Source organism: Hyperolius riggenbachi, chromosome 11 (genome assembly GCF_040937935.1).
Source record: "Hyperolius riggenbachi isolate aHypRig1 chromosome 11, aHypRig1.pri, whole genome shotgun sequence".
NCBI classification, from domain to species: domain Eukaryota; kingdom Metazoa; phylum Chordata; class Amphibia; order Anura; family Hyperoliidae; genus Hyperolius; species Hyperolius riggenbachi.
Window position 1 is genome coordinate 167,987,680 of NC_090656.1, and position 21,672 is coordinate 168,009,351.

The 21,672-nt window shown below is 41.1% G+C and overlaps 1 protein-coding gene across 8 annotated transcripts in view; it reads right to left on the minus strand.

Moving 5' to 3' along the window:
- ZNF423 (zinc finger protein 423) overlaps window positions 1–21,672 on the minus strand; it is a 464,204-nt gene that overhangs the window by 196,916 nt on the left and 245,616 nt on the right. For 7 of the 8 annotated variants that reach the window (XM_068261031.1, XM_068261037.1, XM_068261036.1 and 4 more), the window contains one exon: window positions 11,101–11,130. The exons of the other annotated variant lie outside the window; for it this stretch is intronic. In XM_068261031.1, the coding sequence (XP_068117132.1) occupies window positions 11,101–11,130 (30 nt within the window). The remainder of the gene's footprint in view (window positions 1–11,100; window positions 11,131–21,672) is intronic. 8 annotated transcript variants of the gene reach the window in all.

Below are 21,672 nucleotides of genomic sequence, written 5' to 3' on the forward strand. Positions count from 1 at the left end.
ACACAACAGAGCTTGCTACTGTTCTTATAGTCCAACCCCCCCTCCCCCCCCCCCCAAAAAAAAACAGCGCCTTACCCAACACTGAACTATTCTTTAAGTGTACCTGAGACAAAGGGATGTAAAAGTTTTATACATACCCGTGGCTTCCTCCAGCCCGCTCCACACAGATCTCCCCTCAATGTCGTCCTCCACCTCCTGGATTGTCCGATAAATGCCTCTTTATATTCTGCCATTCAGTGCAGTTCGCCTGCGTGCGCTCTCTCCTGTTGAGTTCCCCCGGCATGGAGCATTCTGCCCCTGCGCACTAGTACTGCACAGGTGCAGAATGGTCCCGGTGACGGGAGTGCGGCAAAGCATGTGCTTGCGGCCAGACCATGCATTCACAGTGCACCCCGACTGGCTGAAGATAACGGGGCATTTACCGGAGAATCCAGGAGGCGGAAGATGGTGGCAAGGGAGCCATCTGTGTAGAGGGTGTTGGAGGAAGCCACAGGATGTATAAAAAAAAAAAAAAAAACCTTTATAATAATGTTTTTTTTCAGGTTTACTTGAAATCAAAGTCACCTCACCTAGCTGGCCAGAACTGCTAAATGTTTGGAGACATGGGGCTTCTGTCTTACTTTCTACACATTCTAAAATTGATATTACCTGTATCGTATGCTCTTTTTGTTTCTCTAAACAGTTCAGCCTCATACACATGGTAGATGGAACTCTTAGGCAAGAATCTAGCATGTGTACAACCCCCCGTCCCCCATATGTCATGAAAAGATGCAGAGTTCTGAATGATCTCAGACAAGTGCATTCCCTTCTTAAACCATCCTCTGAAAACCACTTCATCATGCACCGTTTTTCATTCCTCCTCCAAGCTCCATAGAGGAACTCATTCCTCATGGGGTCGCTCATAGGACTGAGCTTCATCATGATGCTCAACACTTATTAAAGGTGTGCACATACCTACATGATTCTCAGTCCAGGAGGCTGGTGGGGGTGCCTCTGTCAAGAATCTAGCTTGTGTATGGCAACCATGATCCTTTACCAATAAATCTGGAGTGGTGGATTGTATCAGCCGAGCACAGCCCTAGAGCATTGATCTTCTTCTCCCCCCCCCCTTTGTGTCATTGGTCCAAACTCACCCCACATAGCAAGAGAACGTGTTACTAGCCTGCAGGGGTGGAGTTCGGATGTGTGTTTTTAAGTTTATGAATCTCTTTAGAGGGAGGAGGCAGTTCAGGGAGCTTTTAATCCCTGGTTCAGCCTTTGTGGCAGGTCTACAGCTACAGTTTATTTTCATTAGTCTAGAGAGTTGGCCAGAGAAAGCTGCTCTCGAGCTAGGAACACCCACTCTGCTGCTGACAGCATGCTTAGAAGCGCAATCTCCAAGTCTCATTACTTTTTCAAAGGGAATTGCTGCATCAAATATGAAAACAGCATATATAGCATAGTCCCTCTATTCAGTTTTACTAACAATGGCAAAGTAGTTAAGTAGTGTTTTAAGAAAATAAGATCACATAAAAGAGACAGACATGAAATATATAGCAATCGTATCTTTAGTTCTATTTATTAAAAATAAAGTTAAAGAACAGCCTAGTTATGTGTACTGTTTGGGACCGTACATACACATTTATCACATGCTTCGAGTAATAATTAATCTATATACAGGACAGTATACAAAACTGCATGTATAGAGTGACACTGGTGAACTGTCATGACTAAATAACAGCTACAATTTCCACAATTATAAGCAATATAAATTAAAATAAGATGGATTCTGCAACAACAAAAAAAGTTCACTGAGCTATACTTACTTAATGTTTAAACATTGGCTCCTCCTCCACATCACTGACTGTCTATGTATAGATTGAAATAAGCAGCAGCTGTTTACACTGACTGACTGACTGAAAAGCCCTCTATCCCAACCTCAGCCATCCCCTGCCGATACAGTCTGTCCCACTTTTACTACCACAATGAAAAGGGATATACTAACATCAGCTTACTCACTGATTGGTGATCCTGTACCAAAGCTAGCAAAGCGCAGTAAATGCTCATTGCCTTATTGTTCCTTTGTTTCCCCTCTTTTTCAGTCTATTCACTGTATGCTGTGTTGCTTCACTGGCTGCTGAGCCTTCTAATGCCCTCAGAACAGCTGCAGTCTTAATTATCAAAATAACATTTTAATAGACTCATAACCTGGCTCTCTTTGTAACATACTAAAGAATTCTTTAACACCTTTCATGTTCTTTTCTCCGCTAAACTAATAGGATACATTTACGTGATTAAGCTGCCCTAATGCATGCAGTATGCTGATGAAGATGTTCCTCCCACCTAAATTACCGCTCTTGGGCTTTCAGCTGCCGAGGAGCCCTATTATATATGTGAATGTAGAGGTGGTCTCCGTTCCCACGCACCGGACTTTAAAGTGAGAAGGAGGCTGGAGGCCAGGAAATCATAAAAAGTATCACTCCTGCTTATTACTATTAGGAAAGAAAAATAATTTGTATGTACCCAGTCAGGACTCTCAGGGAGGAGAGTGCTAACTATAGCCAGGCAATTGATTTAAGACCACAAGGGGTTTCACTTGCTTTTAACACATCTTTCTCTTCTTTAATAAGCTGCTGGAACAACGCAATCATGAACATTATCTTTCTTTTTCACAGAGACTCCTCTTAAAACAGGTAAAATGATCATGTGGACAACTGATAGTTACATAGTTGTCTAGGTTGGAAAAAAGATGTGTCCATTAAGTACAACCTCACAAGTTATGACCCTGACTGCGTCATCTTCCAACATCTAGAAGTCTTCGCTCTGGTGGATTCCCTTCAAAGTTAAGAAAGCATCCAAAATCTTTTTAAATGCATGTATACAATTTGCCAAATTATTCCACATTTTATTTATTCCCACTGTGAAGAACCCCTTTCTTTTTTACATATGTAGTAAAATCTCCTGCCTTCCATGCATACATCATATCCTCATCCTTCGTAAAGGTCTAGGGATAAAAGGCTAATGTGCCAAGCTTTTCTACTGCCCTTGGATGAATGTATACATATTAATCAGATCCCTTCTGTAACGATTTGTGTCAGCAAGAACAGAGTTCTGATTATTAGGTGATCTGCAGTATCACCTATAATGCAGATATATACCTGATCATATGGTGATCTGCAGAATCACCAATAATACAAGTATACAAGACAGCTGATGTGATTGCTAATAGCAAGTATAGTGATTGGTGCAACAGTAGTACTGGTTTTATGTATACCTCACCAGAGGAGCTGGTGGGTACTAACAGTACAGAGCCCCTCACCAGAGTCAAGGGCCCTCAGGTGAGAGTAGAGTGGTCAGACTAATCGAGTTGGCAACAGACAGACAGATGCAGTACAAAATCGGAAGGCAAAGACAGGAAGGTTTAAACAGGCAGAGTTGGCAGCAAGATCAGATGGGCAGAGGTACAGAATCACTGAGCGGAAGAGTAGTCAGAACGAGCCAGAGTCATACACAGATAACACAGTAATGAAGTTATCTTTAAGGCTATCAAACAATTCCTATCTTGTGTGAAATCCCCGGTTTCCTCCCGGATCAAAGCACACAGGAACTAGCTAAGGTTTGAGCGCTAACACGAAGTATTCGCAACAGCAGACAAGTTGCGAGTGATTCAACTAGGCTTATAAAGCAGAGGAGACCCCTCCAGCACGCCCCCTCCAGTCAGCCAATGATGAGCGGCGAGCGGCTCCTCTGACGTCAGCCGACCGGCCTGTCAGCTGACGTGCCTCCTCCCCGCATAAAGGTCCTGTCTGTGCGCGCGCGCATGCGAAAATGCGACCCTATATGCAGCTGACAGACCCATCCTCGGCGTGCTAGACGCCCGAGGCACGGACAGATTGCTAGGCACAGAGCTGGAGGCAGTTGCGGTGGTAGCGCTGTTCACCGCAGCTGCCTCTCCAACGTTTGTTACACCTTCTCAGTATTTTTATCAAGCTAAATAGTTTGTCCATCTTTTCTTGGTAAGCGAGAGCTTCCATCCCTGATTGATTTAGTTGCCCGTCTTTATTTCGGTTCTACATCGTCAATGTCATTCCTAGAGTGTGGTGCCCAAAACTCTACCCCAGATACAACATGTGGCCTCACAAGTGATCTATACAAAAGGAGAAATGTACTAGCACCTTGTGACTTTACTGTGACCTTTTTAATGCATCCTGAATTGTTATTTGCTTTAGCTGCTGGTGCTTGAGTATGGTTGCTTAACTTAGCAACCAGTATTGCCAAGTCCTTCTCACAGTCTGACTTCCCCAACTGTATGATATTTATTTTAACTATTCATTTGAAAAGTTAATTAAAGTCAGTCTTCACATAACTGCAATGTGAAAATATTGGGGTTATAACAAACAAGACATCTCATTATTACATAATCAAAAACATAAAAATCACCAAATTTCTGGTGAAAAGAAAGAAACACACATGCACCAGTTATTCTAATATGGTATACTGTATTTGACTAAACCATAAACAACTTATGTAGCCATGAAGACTTCACAGCTCGCACCATTATTACTGTGCAGCCCACATATGTGACCTGTTCACTGCAAGGATGTTTTTATCACCACATGGTGTTCTAACAGTCCTCGCAAACTCAGGGAATTCAATCATTAAGACATTTTTAATCTGGACATAGATATAGGCTATTTATTAATGTGGACAACATCTGTACAACTTTCCAGTATGATCAGGCCTGCAGTTGCATAATTTGGCCCTTTCTTTTTCGGTGGCCAAAAGACATCTCTTTCTTACATCTTTATTTTCTTCCATGTGATCATGGAGAGAGCCATACCAAATTTCATATAATTCACTGAGCAGCTGAAAATGTTCTTAAATAGATAAACTGTTCATTTGGATTAACAGTACGCACTGGAATTGGACTATTTTCTACAACACTCACCAACGGACATGTCAAAGGGCCATATTTTAACTACAGGATCCGTTCACATGCAAGTTGTGTCCATTGCTTTAGTGGAACGGTTTGAACTGCACAAAGTTTCTGGAAACTGCCAGAAACATTGGCATGTCCGTTACAAAGGACATCGATGTATGTGGATGGACACAGTGGATCATACATTAGATCCACTGCGACTGTCCATGTCTGGTGTGTGTGAACTTAGCCTTAGCCAATGTTACGTAGAATTATGCATCCTGTCCTACCACCATTTCTATGTTTTATGAAGCCCATAAAATTTCCATTTTCTTCAGCTATGATGTTATGAAAAATTGGTAGTTTTGATAAAATAGGAGTATGCATTGGCATAGTGGTAATCATTTAACAAACTTTTCTCCTCCTACAAGTCCTCTCATAGAAGAGGTTTCTCTACCTTATCAATAATCTACTGTTTTAGCCACCAGCGAGCAAAAAAGTACTCAAAATAAGTTGCCTCAAATTCATTTAAGTTTCATATTTCTTTTCTTCCTACTTTTTACTACTTTTTCACTTGCTAGGAACTGAAAATGTAGTTTGTTGATAAGATCAGAATATACCTCCTGAGAGAAAACTCAGGAGAAAAGTTTACTGAAGCAGGGCCACTATGTAATACATTTCTTATGATAGAAAAAAACTTGTGTCTGCTAGTAAGTCGAATTCTTTTAACATGTCATCCTAATCCAACTTTAAATATTACTTTAATTCCATTGTAAAAAAAAAAAAAAAAAACACGCATACAACACATTTAATATTAAAATATATCACAGAATTCCAAAGGGGTATAAAGCAAGAAAAGAAACAAAGCTTAAGTTATAGAAAATAATAACTGGAATCAGGACATCCTGAATATTATCAGTGCTCAATGCTCCATTGAGTATAAATCATTTCATCTGATCCAAATACAGGTGTAGGAAGATGGACATCAATAAATTAACAGATTCCTGTGAATATATATATATATATATATATATATATATATATATATATATATATATATATATATATATATATATATATATATAATTTACAGGAAACACTACCTAAGCAACACAATGTAACTCCAAGTCCATAACACTTTTGTGAAATCAAACTGTCCACTTAGGTAGCAACACTGATTGACAATCACTTTCACATGCTGTTGTGCAAATGGAATAGACTAGAGGTGGAAGTTATAGGCAATTAGCCAGACATCCCTAATAAAGGAGTGGTTCTGGCTGGTGTTTTGGTCACTTTTGAATGCTAGCAGTGCTTTCATTCTGGTGGTAGCATGAGATGGTGTCTACAACCCTCAAAAGTGACTCGGGTAGTGCAGCTCATCCAGGATGGCAGATCAATGCGACCTGTGGCAAGAAGGCTTGCTATGTCTGTCAGCGTAGAGCCTAGTGCATGGAGACGTGGAGGAGGCCATAGGAGGGCAACAACTCAGCAGCAGGACCGTTACCTCCACCTTTGCGCAAGGAGGAACTGGAAGAACACTGGCAGAGTACTGCAAAATGACCTCCAGCTGGCCACAAATGTGCATGCATCTGCACAGGCAGAAACAGACTCCATGAGGGTGATATGAGGGTCTGGTGTCCAGATGTGGGGGTTGTGCTTACAGCCCAACACCATGCAGGATGTTTGGCATTTGCCATAGAACACCCTCTTCACGAATGAAAGCAAGTTCACACTGAGCACACATGACAGAGTCTGGAGACGTCATGGAGAACATTCTGCTGCCTGCAACATCCTCTAGCATGACTGGTTTGGCAGTGGATAATGGTGTGGGGTGGCATTTCTTTGGGGGCCTCACAGCCCTCCATGTGCTACCATTAGGTACCGAGGTGAGATCCTCAGATCCCTTGTGAGACCATATGCTGGTGCAGTTGGACCTGGATTTCTCCTAATGCATGACAATGCTAGACCTCATGTGGCTGAAGTGTGTCAACTGTTCCTGCAAGACAAAGGCATTGATACTATTAACTGGCCTGCCCCCTGCCCAGGCCTGAATCAAATTGAGCCCATCTGGGACGCCACGTTGCATCCCTCAAGATCCCTCAAGAGACCAACCAACATCTCATCAGGAGCATGTCCAGGCATTGTAAGGAGATCTTACAGGCATGTAGAGGCCACAGACACTCCTGAGCCTCATTCTAACTTGTTTTAAGACAGAACATCAAAGTTGGATCAGCCTGTAGTGTTTTTTTCCACTTACATTTTGAGTGCGACTTTTGAGTAACACTAGATCAGCAGACAAAAGACAAAGCGATGACATAGCTCCTTATTAAACTAATTATGCCACCTTTAAATTTAATAAGTCGGGGAAAAGAACAAAAAAAAACAGAAGTACTGTAAAAGGGAAAAATACTTAAGTGGATCCACGGTGAACTTTTACTCATTGCATAATTGTGTTCCTTTCCTATTGTTTATAGGGCATTCCTCAAGCCAAATACTTTTTGTTTTTGTTTTAATACTCGAATTCCCTATTAACTAAATAAACCACGCCTACAGGTTTTCAGAGAGCTTTGGCAGTAGCAAGGGCTCATGGGAGCTCAGTCTGGACAGGAGGAGGAGGTGTTACTAGCCATTGATTTCAGAGGAAGAGGGGAGAAGGGAGGAGGGGGATTAGATTTTTTTCACAGGCTGATTGCTCAAGATACAGATAAGCCTGCCTCTGTGTAATGTTTACAAACAACATGGCTGCTGTCATTGTATCACAGGAAGAAATAATCATTTTCTATTAAAGCTGTTTGCAGCTAGATTTGCTGTGTAAACTATCCAAACTTTAGATAAGATATATAGAGAAGTTACTGGTTATAGTTAGTTCTTCATCTCGGATCCGCTTTAAAGGAAAAATGTAGCAAGTGGGCAATGAAGGCCGCAACATTTATTTCCTTTTCAACAATACCAGTTGCTTGGCTATCCGGCTGATTTACTTGGCTGCAGTAGTGTTTGAATCACATACCAAAAACTAGCATGCAGCTAATCCTGTCAGATCTGACAATGTCAGAAATACCTGATCTGCATATGCTTGTTCAGGGTCTAGGGCTGGAAGACAGAGGATCAGCAGGGCTCCCAGGCAACACATATTGCTCAAAAGGAAATACACATGACAGCCTCCATAGCCCTCTTGCTACAGTTAAACTCATTACTGCTAACTTACTAATGAAACTGAGTGCGACAGGGAACATGAATGGATGATGTCTGAAGATGGATTAACATACTAGACTGGGAAAAAGGTTTTTCAATATTTGAGCTTATCTAGAAATGTGGCAAAGTACTAATACTAATAGTCTTCTACTTTTGCCTTTAGGTATACTTTAACTGATGCAGATTTCACAATTTTAGCACCTGTGTACAAATACTTTAAAAAGGGGCATGGAGTGTGCATTCTTAAAGTGAACTGCCGGACTAAAAATCTACTCATCAGCTTTGAAAAGGCTTGGTGTTTCTTTAACAGTTTCACAGCATCTGAACTTTATTTTTCTTATCCAAGCCTCGTTTTTGGCTGCACAGAAGCTAAGCTCCGCCTCATCAAAGCAAACTGCCCGGGCATTTTTCCCCTGATACTGTGCAAAGTATGATGGGATTTCTGATGTCGTTGTTCGTTGCCTAGCAACTGGGAGGGGTAATCAGGACACAAGACAGTTGGAAGGGTTCTTTCACATCAGACAACGCGAACAGGAGCTGTTCTCCTGCACGCGTTGTCTGCCTGCGGCGTGTCGTCGGGTATCTGCGGTGCGACGCAATCAGCGGCGGTAGCTGGTAATTAAACCCGACGGAAAACGCCGGCTCGCGGGTGCGTTGGAGGAAAAACTGCGCCCGGGTGCGTCGGAACCGCAACGCATCAAAACACAGCGTCGAGTGTGAAAGGTAAAATGAAAGTCTATGGACTTTCATCTTACCTTGGTTAACACAAATGGCTGCCGTTTGCGTTAACGCACAAAGTCTGCCCTAATGTGAAAGAGCCCGAACTGTGTCATGCTCCCTGTCACCTCCTTTCAACCAAAAAGATGACTGCCCTCATGAAATCACAAACATTTGCCTGTTCTTTTAAAATAGGGTGGGTAAGAGATGGTTTTACCTATCTATTTTAATTAGCATAACTAATGTAACTTAATAACAGTATGTTTGTTTAGGCTGAAGTTCCTGACTCTTTGTATGTAAGAGATATTTATAGCTGAATGGCTCCAAAACCAAAATCCTGTCTTCAGGGGCGTAGCAATAGGGGTTGCAGAGGTAGCGACCGCATCGGGGCCCTTGGGTCAGAGGGGCCCCATGAGGCCCTTTCTAAACCAAAGGATAAGCTGTTTATTGGTCCTGTGGTGGTAATAATCACTTCTATAGAAGCTTTGAATGGTAGTAATCATTAACACACTGTTCCCCATCCCCTTCTTGCACCTCTAATACTGTAAATTTTTGTTACGCCGTATCAAGTGTTTTGTATAGAGTGCCTTGGGGGGCCCAATGTAAAACTCGCACCGGGGCCCCGAGCTCCATAGCTACGCCACTGCCTGTCTTCATACTGATGTTCAAATGAATTCAAATTTGGTCTAAACCTTGTAGTCTTCACTCATTTATATAGTGTGGAAGAAAATTTTTTTTCACCCACACTTTAAAACCACAGCAGTGGGGACCATCTCTACAAAGCACTTCAATGTGCATGAATACTATTATAGAGCAGAGATCTTCTAGAATTGAACATATAAACACAAAAAATAAATTCACAAAATACAGCAAAATGATTAGTGGGAAGGGGTTGAAATGGCTCTTCATATAGATTAGCCTATATATTGTCCTGAACAAGCACATGATTTTGTGCACAAGTTTTTCCCAGAGAGCCACGATTTCAATAGTACTAGCTACTTTTAAAGGTTTATAATTGGAATGATGCCTTTGGAAGCCTTCTAACAGCAATAAACAAGACACAAATCATAAAAATGCCTTAAGTCCCCTCCCCCCTCAACAATACAACATGCAACAATCTACTGAGGAATAGTCTAGATCCTTGCTCTGAGCACTTGACCTCTAAGCACAGCATCTCTCCCCTGAATGATGAATGAATACGACTCAGAAAAGGATTTATGTAAACTGTGGTTGCAGGGCAAATAAAATGTACAAGACAATGAGGAACAACTCTGAACCCTCCATGCTACAGGAAAGCTAAAAGGAAGTCTAAGTCAGTTTCATTGTTAATATGAAAATCCTCATTTACATCACTAGAACATCTACAACTGGGTGCATATTTTTACATTGTTTTGTATTGCATTGTGCAGCGGAAGGGTGCCACTGGTACAATCAGTTTCAGACAAGATTTACTTATATTACTCTATAATATAATTACTATATTATTCACCTTATCTACCATTTAATGGTGCAAGGTGGTCGGACAAGTAAATAGTTAATGTTAGGAAGATATTCCAAAAACATAACAACAAAAGGTGTTTAGGTTGCAAGGAAAATCAATGGGGAGTGAATTACTACCATTTCTGCTGAGAGCTAATAACTTCAAGAGGCAATCAGCTATCCCATTCAAGTCAATGAAGATCCTATTCGCCAGTGTATAGTAATTAAAGTGATATTTTTTTATAAATATGTCATTCTTAAGGTGGCCACACATAATACAGCAAAAAAAAAAAAATAATCAGAATTTAGAGCAATTAGATAAAAAATAATCGCTTGCACAGAAAAATCGAAAGGTTTTTTTATTATGTAAGTGAGAAACCTGAACGAATTTCCCATTTTGTTAGATAAAACTTAATCAGGAATAGCGTAAATTTCGGCACAATTTTTCAATTTCTTGCTTTATAGACCCAAGACAATTTTTCTGCGTTTTCAACCATTTTTTTACATAATTGGGGAAAAATATAATACGTGTGTAATGCATAAGTCGGAGTTTTCAAATGTACTTCTCAAATTGAAAATAAATGTAAAAAAAAATTGCATGGTGAGTGGCCACTTTAAGAATGAACATTAGGTTGTCAAAAGCAAAGAACAAAAAAGTCAAGATCTCTTTTTGCTCTCCACACTAATATAAATAGGCCTCTTAAACAACTTTCTGTGAATGTTGTTCATAATTCCTATTATTCTTTTCCTATCCATATAACACACATACAACACTTTCTCCCATAAATATTTCAGAGCTGTGGTCATTCGCTTACTCAGTTGCAGTGTAGCATCTGGTTGTAAAGCTGGGTATAAAGAAAAGATATAGGTTACACATTCACAAATACATACACTAAATCATATTTTTGCTAAACTTTTATCATTATCAGCTATTTAATTGCTACCATATTATGCAGTGCTGTACATTAAATAAGGGGTGCAGATTACACGCTTGAGACAATTAAACCTAATGAAGGTTCATACCAGAACTAGTGGAAGAAGTTCTGCCGGAAGTTTTCATTTAATGTAAACAATTTGATGCCAAGCGTCCTACTTATCACAGCTACTGTCTGCTGCATGGTGTCTGCTGCAACATAGTATGCAGATCACACCAGAAGAGCTTGTGTTTTTAAATCCCTTCAAAGTCTGAACATAAAAAAATAAATTACATCAGCAATTACAGGCCTACAATTCAATAAACTTTGAATACCTGTGTAATCGGTACTAAATGTGGCAAAACTATTTTAACTAATGGTAAACTTCTAATGTGCTACTCAATGAAAAACATTGCAGAAGTGCTTTACTGGAACTGCACAAAATGTGTAAACAGTTCCTGGTGTAGGCCGTTGACATCTACGCTTCAGAGTCTTTTAACTCTGCCAGGGCATACATTTCAATATCCTGGCTCCCTGCGCCCTCACTGGGATCCCGCTTCAGCCACTGCTACATTCCGCTGCCCAACGACAGTAAGCTCTGCAAGTCGGTCAATAGCAAATTTGATTGGTTCCTGATCCTATGATCACCGTGGCCCAATCATGGTGATCAGAGCTTTAACATAGGAGAAAAAACCCTCTCTGGACCTTTAGGGGCCAGAGCTGGAAGATCCGAAAGGGGTAAAGAAGTAGTAGCATAAATTATAACCACTAACAATATAATAATAATGCCAGGTTAAAAAACAGTTGAATGTAAGCAGTTTCAAAGGGAATGGACCATTAATAAGGGGTGGATGCTGTTCTTCTCTCAGTGTTCCTCTGGCCCCACATCAGTTTTAGTTTTTGATCCCATTAAGAAAGAGTCTCTCAAATGTATTATAGCATGTACGCCCATAAGAAAGTTAATGCCAAATAACTCCCATTATGATCAACATGATCTCAATGATTTTTTTTTTTAACCTCAGACTTATTATAATGGATTGACTGTGACATGCTGAAGTTCTCTCTGTGCCAATCAGAAGTGCTCCACATGCTGAGAACCTATACTTTAAAATACCCATGGTCCAGCAAATAAACTGCCTGCTTCCAGTCCACCCCACTTTCTCCTGGAACACAGGCACTACGCAAATTGGGTTTTCTTGATGTGGGAGTCTCCATTAAACTTCTGGGGAGGCGCTCTAGCAGTATAATGAATGCTCTTGGTGAGATTCCCAAGACACATGGAAAATTAGTTTACTTGGTGAGCTGAGACTTGTGTTTCTACAACTTGCTGCATGTGACAGACTTAAAAAAGACAGTCTGTATGGCCATTTCAAAGCTTTACAGAAACACTTCCTTTCAATGCACGGTTCCCGCCAAAACCTTTCTGGAGGCAGCACATAGCTTCCAGCAATTCTTTAGGCTACTATGGAAGCCTGTGGTTGTCAGATTCATCTATTACAAACGGAAATTGCTTTGATTAGAAATTGCATTCTGGTCTTCAGACTAAGTAGAAAGCTCAACCACACACGTGATATGATATTTAGTATTGTATATAACATATGAATTTAATCAGTATATGTAATCTGTATAAGTTAATCTAACAGTATATGTAATTCTAGGAGAATTTCATGGCTTTCTGTTAGATTAACTTTTTTATGCTGTCTGGCTTGTCACCTTTATGACCATGACAAACTGAAATCATTTTTTACTGATTGATTTAAACGTTTGATTGACAGCTCTAAATTGGCTGCTCTAGAGACAATAGAACAAATGTCTATGACTAATGATAATTATTATCATTCTTAAAACAGTGCATGCGAGGTATGGTCTGGTGTTAGTCATGGAGAAGAAGATATGCTGACATTAAGCCAACAAATAAGTCGTTTTCTTGCAGGCTTTTGAACCTGTAAGTTTGTTCTTCAGGCACGATAGAAAGCCATTAAAAGCATTACCTGAATAAACATATGTTGGTTTGATATGATCAAGCCATACTTAAATTGATAAATGCTGATGATTTATCCATACTGTACTCCATAAATAATTGTTGATCACTGCTGACACAGTTCATCAAAGTAGGACAAGCTTATTCCAGATGTCCCATAGTCAAAAAAACAGATTTAACAACACCAAAGCATCTTAAAAAAAAATAACTGATACAACCTTGCAGACCATTTCTGGGAAAAAGAAAAGTTACACAGCACAAGGACACTTATTGTGAAGGAAATTAAATATGTCTTGCTGTTCAACTTAATTTTCACACTAATGCAGGCTCTGCATCCAATCCAAACAATAATAAACACCTATTTTCAAAGAGACAAGACCTTGGAGGGATTTTCCACTTTAACCTAGCAGTATTTAAATGGATTTCTGCTCCCATATTATGCCTGAATTGGATATGAAAGTCTTAAAGAGAACCTGTGTCCAGATCCTGTGACGTAATGTAAATCCGTGGAATAACTATATGGGTCGCTATTGTAGGATTGCTCCATGTCTGGCTTCAGTGTAATTTTTAGTTTTTCAGAAACCACCCTTTTATGTGTAAGGAGTGAGAGTCAGACCCATCATAAATTGTTCAATCCTAACTCACTAAACTGGTCCGACTGTACCTGCAATTAACCTAAAACATATTTTCCTGTGAGAATAGTTCTAAAAAGGGCTGTCCAAGCTATTGTGTGTGAAGTATTCATGGTTGTTGTCCATAGCAACCACCCTGATTTCATTTTTCATTCGCCAATCAGCACTGTATTAATGACAATTGAAACCAGGTCAAATATTTCAAGGGCAACTAACAGACTTTGTCACATACACTAATGCCTTGTACACACCATGCAATTTCACATCAGAGAGACAGGTCAAATCGATTATTTCTGTCAGGTCCAATCTGATTTCTGATCGTTTCTCTGATCGATTTTGTATAGAAGGGATTGGTAAATCGATCAGAAAAACTTTAGGAGATCAGATTGGAGCTGTCGAAAAAAATCGATTTGACCTGGCCGCCTGACAGGTAATTGCATGGTGTGTACTAGGCATTAAAAAGGCAAAAGCAGTGACAGTCCTGAAGTGATCATATTCTCCCATGAGAGATTGAAAAGGCTGCATTTGTGTATAGCACAACTGCTGTAAGCTGTTATGGAGGGACATGTAGGACAACTTCAGGATGTGTTAGGTGTACATCATGTCAGTTATTTCAAGTGATCTTGAAAGATTCCTATGTGCTCTGCTGAAAATACAATGGTCCATATGCAATTTACTTTTTCCCCTGAGTTTTTTCATCAATATAAAATAACTTTTTAGCAATTTGCAATGGAAAAAGTTTCAAAAAGCAGGTGAAAAAGTACTGTCAAAATTATTTTGAGCATTTGTTTGCTTACCGGCAGAGCCGGGACAAGATCTTCCAACACCCAAGGCTGAGACACCAAATGCGCCCCTCCATCCCTCCCACCCCAGCCATCATACACTGATTGCTTTTAGACTAAGCTAAGTACTCACGGGGGGACAATTGTAGCTGTCGCTAGCACACGGGAGCGTGTGCGCGACAGTTCGTCGACAGCTCGTCGCCAAGTCCCTCTGCATCCACACTGCAGCAGAGGGATTAGCGATGCGGCGGAAGCTGTCGCCGAGGTTCCTCCCCCCCGCCGGAAGCTCCGTGTGCCGTGTGTGGGTAGCTGTCGCTAGCCTGCATACACATGCGGGACTAGCGACAGTTCCGGCGAGGTTGCGGCGACGGCTGTAGCCGGCGATTGAACATGTCAATCGCCTGGCGACAGCTCCGACAGGCGACGGTTCGGGGCGCGCGCATCATACACACGGGCGAACCGTCGCCGCAACACGCGCGTGCCACGTGGTTGCGGCGACGGCCGTACCCCGTGTGTATGAGCCTTAAAAGAGGTGCCCCCCCCCCCATCCAAACACCTTAATCTCTAGTTATCTGGCTTGAAGTAACTGCTATGTATCCCCTTTTCGTATTTCTCTTTGCTTCAAACACAACAGGGGAATGATAGCTGAGTGAGTTATGCGCCTCCTCCTACACTGGCTGGAGCCTCTCTCGCCTTGGCCCGGCCCTGCTTACTGGTGGTTTGAAATGCATTTTTTTTAAATTGTGAATATATCACCTAGGAGAAAACTCAGGTGAAAAAGTGAATTGCATATGGACCAATGTCTGCTATTGAAGACACTGCAATCCTGGAGTGATCTAAATGGGCATTCCTACATCTTCTGTTTGTGTCAACACTGCTTCGCTGTTTCTCTCAGGTATCATTTTGTGGTTAAACATAACCCTTTTTGTCTAAGTAGTGATTATACTAAATAATCTAGTTCTCTTGTTATATCAGGACCAATTTACATAGGTGAACAGCCCAAATGGCTCAGTAACATGGAATGGTATCTTTTGAAGGACAAATCTTATGACACCTAAGTACACTGTACACCTTCAGCAGAATTATGCCTACTAAGGTCATTAATAAATAGTAATGCCCATTCTCTTCATTCAGATGCTGTGATTGGCTGCAATTAAATTCTATTAGAACACCGATCATTAATCCTCCCAGAGGGGGATATAAGAGATGGAACATACAGAACTTCAGCGCCTCATCACTATAGAAACCTAGATAAGCATATAACCTGAAAACCCGATCACAATGTAAGCAAACCAGTGAAGTTTCATGAAAGGGATTTCTATTAATTTTAAGCCACAGAATATAATCCATTGAAAATATATAACCTGTTACTGTAACTGAACCCATATTAAATAATAATAATTATTATTATTATTGAAGATATACATAGTGCCATCATATTCTGTGACATTTTTCAACTGCAGTAACAGGCAAACTATATAATACAGATAGTGCCCAGTAATAAAGTGTACATGGTAGGAGGTACATTGCAGAAATGGCAAGGCACATTCAGATGGCTGACCCTGTCCAAATGAGCTAACAGCCTAAGAAAATAGAGGAGGAAACTTGCTGAAGGGCACTGTGGTGCCCTGACTAGGTATAAATTATAAGCTATATACTATATAATTTATATTGCGCTTTTCTCCTGGCTGACTCACGGCATTTCAGAGATTGAGTCAATTAGTGCTTTCTCCACGGGTAACCAGAAGCATTAGGAAGCCTTGTCCAAAGACTACTTACTGTTTTACTGGCTTGAGCCCCAGATACAAACCTTGGTCAAAGGCTCAAACCCTACATGCAAGGCAGCACCCTTAAACCTATCCACAGGATAGGAGAAGTTCATGAGAAGTCCTAAATGAGAGTGTGGGATAAGGTAAGAGTAATGCAAATCGCAGAGACAGAAAGGCTGTACTTGAGCAGCCAATGTTTTTCCAAAATAGCTACTCCCTGACCATCTTCGTCAAGTGAAGGCCATTAGGTAGCCCTCTGTTTCTGGCAAGTTCCCCAACCTCTGCGATTGTGCCAGTCTATCCCAGGACTTCTCCCACCCCCTCTGAACTACTAACAGAGTGGGGAAGTGAGTGAAATAAGAGGAAGGGAGGAAACATGCATGCCATCTGAGGGCGGGGGAATGCCAAGGTCAGAAATCTTGAAAAGACAGCAGCTTCCATAGCAGTAGCAGTAGGAAGTTGGGCACAGTGACTAAAAGCAACATTGATTTGGTGATATGCATTTTCTAATATCAACACTGTGCTGCGCAGTATTAGAAACATGATTACTGGCCTTTAGGTGCCGAGTAAAGGAATATATTAGAGATTCCATTCATAGCCTTAAATCTGTTTGTACCTTTTTAATGCTCTCCTTTCTTAAATTTATAACAGCACTTTATTTATTCGTTGAGGCTGGGAACTTGAAGGACAATTCTAGCCCCGTATTTAGAAAAAGAACTGCAGACCACTACAAGGGACTTAGGTCCAATTAATCACAATGATTTTGCTCTTTACAGGATAGAAAATGTGCAAAAGTCATACGGGGTTATCCAATTCACTTTTTCTCCTAAGTTTTCTCCTAGGAGATCATTTTTCATCTCCTGTTTGAAATAACTTTTCAGCAAATGTACCAAAAAGTAGGTGAAAAGCATTTTCTTGCTTGCTGTTGAGTTAAAAAGGTATTTTGTGATAATATGTGAAAATATCACCTATCAGAAAAAGTGAATTGGATTGGGCCCATAGAATTTAAATGCTGACATTGTGAGACCCTGATGCTTACAGATACGTTACAGATCCATCTGGAGTCATCCTGAGGGTCAGCAGTGACACAAAACTTGCTGTTTTTCCTGAGTGTTTACATCACTATAAGACAGCAGCAAACAGATTTATTACCAGCTATGTGCTATATACTCTAGGCCTAGAGTATACGCAGCAGCAAAGGATTGCAGAACAGTGGCTTCAACAATTTTAATTTGTCTCTTACGCTTCAAGGCAGCCTCTGTAGCACTTTATTGCCAAGCACTTTGCACTGATGGCAATAATAATCTAATAGTTCATCCCTATTAGTCATGCAAGGACACATTTTCTTTGCTGTGTGGATGTAACAGGAGTGCTCCATAAGAAATATGGAGCTACTTTTATCTTAAATGATACAGCATGGCAAAGCAGCACCGTGGCTCTGTGGAATAGGGGCAGAGAGCAGAGATGGGAAAATAGCATTACTATTCTAGACTACATTCTCACCGTGCTTGGTGTACAGACCCTGCAATGTATATTCATATCCCGTTTACAATAAATATATTTAACACGTTTGTGGCCATTACTGAAGCCCCTTCCCTGTAATATAATCTCCTAATAGGCAGCTGTGGAGATCTAATAGAGGGAACTGTACAGTTTTGTAATGATGTCTCTTGCATTATTCAGGCAAGCCAGTGGCACAACTGCACATCACAATCCAGCCGGATCTGGAGAGCACAAGCCGGCTAGAGAGACTGATGCAGAAGGGGGGGGGGGGGGGGCAATAGCAGTTTCTAAAAGCTACTGGAAAAGTGAAAATAAAAACTCAGGACAGCAGGAATACAAAACAATGAGTTAAAGAGATAGCGTGTACTCTGGTTAGGCTTGTAGGGAAGGCTTATTTGCTACATGGAAACGTACGCTGCATTTTTAAATAACAGGAAAACCAGGTTGGGTTATTTAAAGAGAATCTGAAGCGAGTATAAAACTCGCTTCTTCTCAGCTTGGCTTCTAAGGATACATTAAAAGAAGTCTTAAACAGATACTGTTGGGCACAGGCTAGTTGGGGAAACAGGGGTGTTCAGCTTTTCAAACCGGTCTTATTTTGCCCCAATAATTTTTGGCTAGCCATGTCTGGCCCGCAGGGAGCTTATGGACATCAAGCTGGCCTTCCACATACAGAGCTTTCCAACTGATTCAACCACTTTCATCAAATCAATTTCCCCCCAAATGCCTGATTGAGTGGCTTTTGGTCAATTTTGGGCAGTTTGTCAATCAAAAGCAGATCAGAGAGTTATAATAATTAGTTATTATTGTGTATTTAGATAGTGTTGCCATCATCCACAGTGCTTGAAGAGTATATAGTTATATCATTGTTTTTTAGAGGAGCTCCCAATACAATCCTCATTATAGTCATAGGCCAAATTTGGGGAGGGAGAACCAATGCACTTACTTGCATGTTGTGGGATATAGAAGGAAACCAGAGTGCCTGGAGAAAGCCCACCCACAGGAAGAACATACAAACTCTGTGCAGTGGCCTGGCTCAAATTTTAACCTGGGACCCCAGCAATTAAAGTTGAAAGAGTTAGCAACTACACGATTATGTTTGAAATAAAGAACAAAAAAAAACAAGAGCCTAATATAGTGTAGTATTTAGATCAGTAGTAGGCGAATATAAAAAGCAATGATCATACTCACAAACAGAGGTCGCCACAAAGGCAACCACTGGAAAGGCAGGTGGGGAGAATTAGAACCTGACACCACTCAGGTTTAAGAAGTCGCTCTCTGTAGACAGGGAAGATAAGAGGATACACCTCTCCACTAAGGGTGGACTAGACTGATTGCAGGTAGGTAAACAGAAGCGACAGTAAGAATAAAAACATTTTAAAAACCATTTAAAAAGGGGGAAGTTTGGTGGACTTACCTCTCTCGTAGAGAAAACAGACTGTGAGACGTTACTATAATTCACAGTAACATTTATTAGGTACTCCAATCGTGCAACGCGTTTCGCAGGTCACAATCCTGCTTCATCAGGCAATACATTGGAGAATGCTGAATCGGGTCTGTAACATGGCGCTTGGCCATGTTAGACCCGATTAAGCATTCTCCAATTTATTACTTACTGGCGCCTCTGTTTACCTACCTACATGATTATGCTGAACACGTTGGTAACTCTCTGTCGGGTGGGGATAAAGTGGGAAGGGATTGCTATACTGCACTGACTGGTACAACACTAGCAGTTTGATAAAAATTTGTGATGGCATCTATCTGGATCAATTGGACATAGTGATATGGAAGCATTCTGAGCTTATCAATACTTTCTTCATTTAGCTGCCACTTCCCAGCGCAACTCTTCCAGAAAAATACCATCAGAAAGAGAATGATAGTATCTAGGTGAATATGGTAAATTTACTGTATATACCCATGTTAAAAGTAAATATATTGTTATATGCATTTTAAGTCAATGTGTACTGAACTGGTTTAACAAAAGTATGCTTCTTTATTATGTCTGAAATTTTCAATATAAGGACCACATTTATTGACTACTGTGAGAACCACTTTTGACCCCTTTGATGCACTTCACAGCACCGCTCAGTACAATGTTTAGTCCAGTCTCTAAAGCCTCATCTACACGGGTAGATGAGGCTGCCATCCGGCAGCTCGATTAGCCGCCAGATCGCCTCTTCCGCGTCCCTACGCGTGCCCGCCACGTCCCCGCTCGCCGCGTGTGCACCGGATTCGGTTCCCCGGTCGTCCCCGCCGGCGTCGCTTCCGCTCGATTCCCTGCCATCGTCCCCTCGCGGGGAGCGAGCAGGGAATCGGCGGTGCGGAGATCCGTCCTGTCGGATCTTATCAATCGAGCCGCATCAGCGGCTTGATAAGGAGCATCGATTGATAAGGAACATCGCCGCCGCATCTACGCGTGTAGATGCGGCTTAAGGACTAAAGATTGCCCTCCATAACATGGACAGTGGTGAAGGAGCAGATGGCCTGCATTCAGCTAACTATATACTCTGAAATGTAAGGTCTGCTGCAAGAACCTAGGGACGAAAGCAGCAAACAAAAGATAAAAACAGTTTAACTGGTGCTGCTAAATGAACAATATTGGCTGTTTCTTTTATTGTTCACTGAACAATATCAGAAATTGTAATGCACAAATTGCTTCTATGCCAGCACAGGGCTGGTGGCCATTTCTTCATATTTGGCATACAGATTCAAAAACAAACTACCTCTATGTATGTTCATAAATAGAAAAGTGGTTAAAAGTTAACTGATAAAACAGCCCTTTAGACCTTTTGAATTTCAATCACTCATTCATAAAAACACAACAGGTTAGGTTCACTTCGTCTAGTGGGGGAAGCTGGAAGCTGAAGATCTACTGTAATTATGAAAACTGGAGAGGAAAATCAGTATGCCAAGACATCCAGATCTACTCATCTAATCTCAGTTTGTCTCCTCCTGCCCTTACTGCCATTTGCGTCTGCCAGCCATATCTGCGTGAATGTCTGAGAGGTATAAGGAGCATAACTTGGGAAAGTCTCACTTCATTGCATTTTCTCATCTTCTTGCATCACTCAAGCCCCTCACTTCTCCATCTGTAAATGATACAGGCCACTATCTACCTCACACTTCTGTGACCTTAGCATTAGCCATGTCTAAGACCTCTTCCTCATTGCTTATATCCAACATATTTTTAAGTCCTGCTGTTTTTATCTATGTAACATGTCTAAAAGACATCCCTTGTTAACTTATAGGATGTCCACAATCATTTTGCTTTTCTCATTAACCTTTTTTTCTATCACTCCCACCACTACACATTGGCTGCTTCACTCTACCATTCCCATCAACTGGCTTAAATTCCATGAGAATAATGTTTACACTTCTGTATTTTGACATCATATCCTTTCATGCCCCACCTAGATCTCGAACCTCACACACTAGAACACACCAAACCACCTCCTGCATGCCTCAAATCACCTGCTAATGTTTTTCTCACTCATAGCCTCCTGTTCTTTATCTATGACATGCTTGAAGCACACCTCAAGTGAGAGGGATATGGAGGCTGCCCTATGAATTTCATTTTATACAATTCCACTTGCCTAATATCCTTCTGATCTTCCAGGTATCAGTAGCACCTGAATCACACATGTGAAACAAGCATGTGGCTAATCCAGTCAGACTTCAGTCCTGACACCTGATCTGCTGCATGCTTGTTAAGGGTCTCTAACTAAAAGTATTAGAGGTGGATAATCAGAAGGAGAGAAAGGAAATTTGCATTGCTTAAGGCCTCGTTCACATTGCGTTCTGCTCAC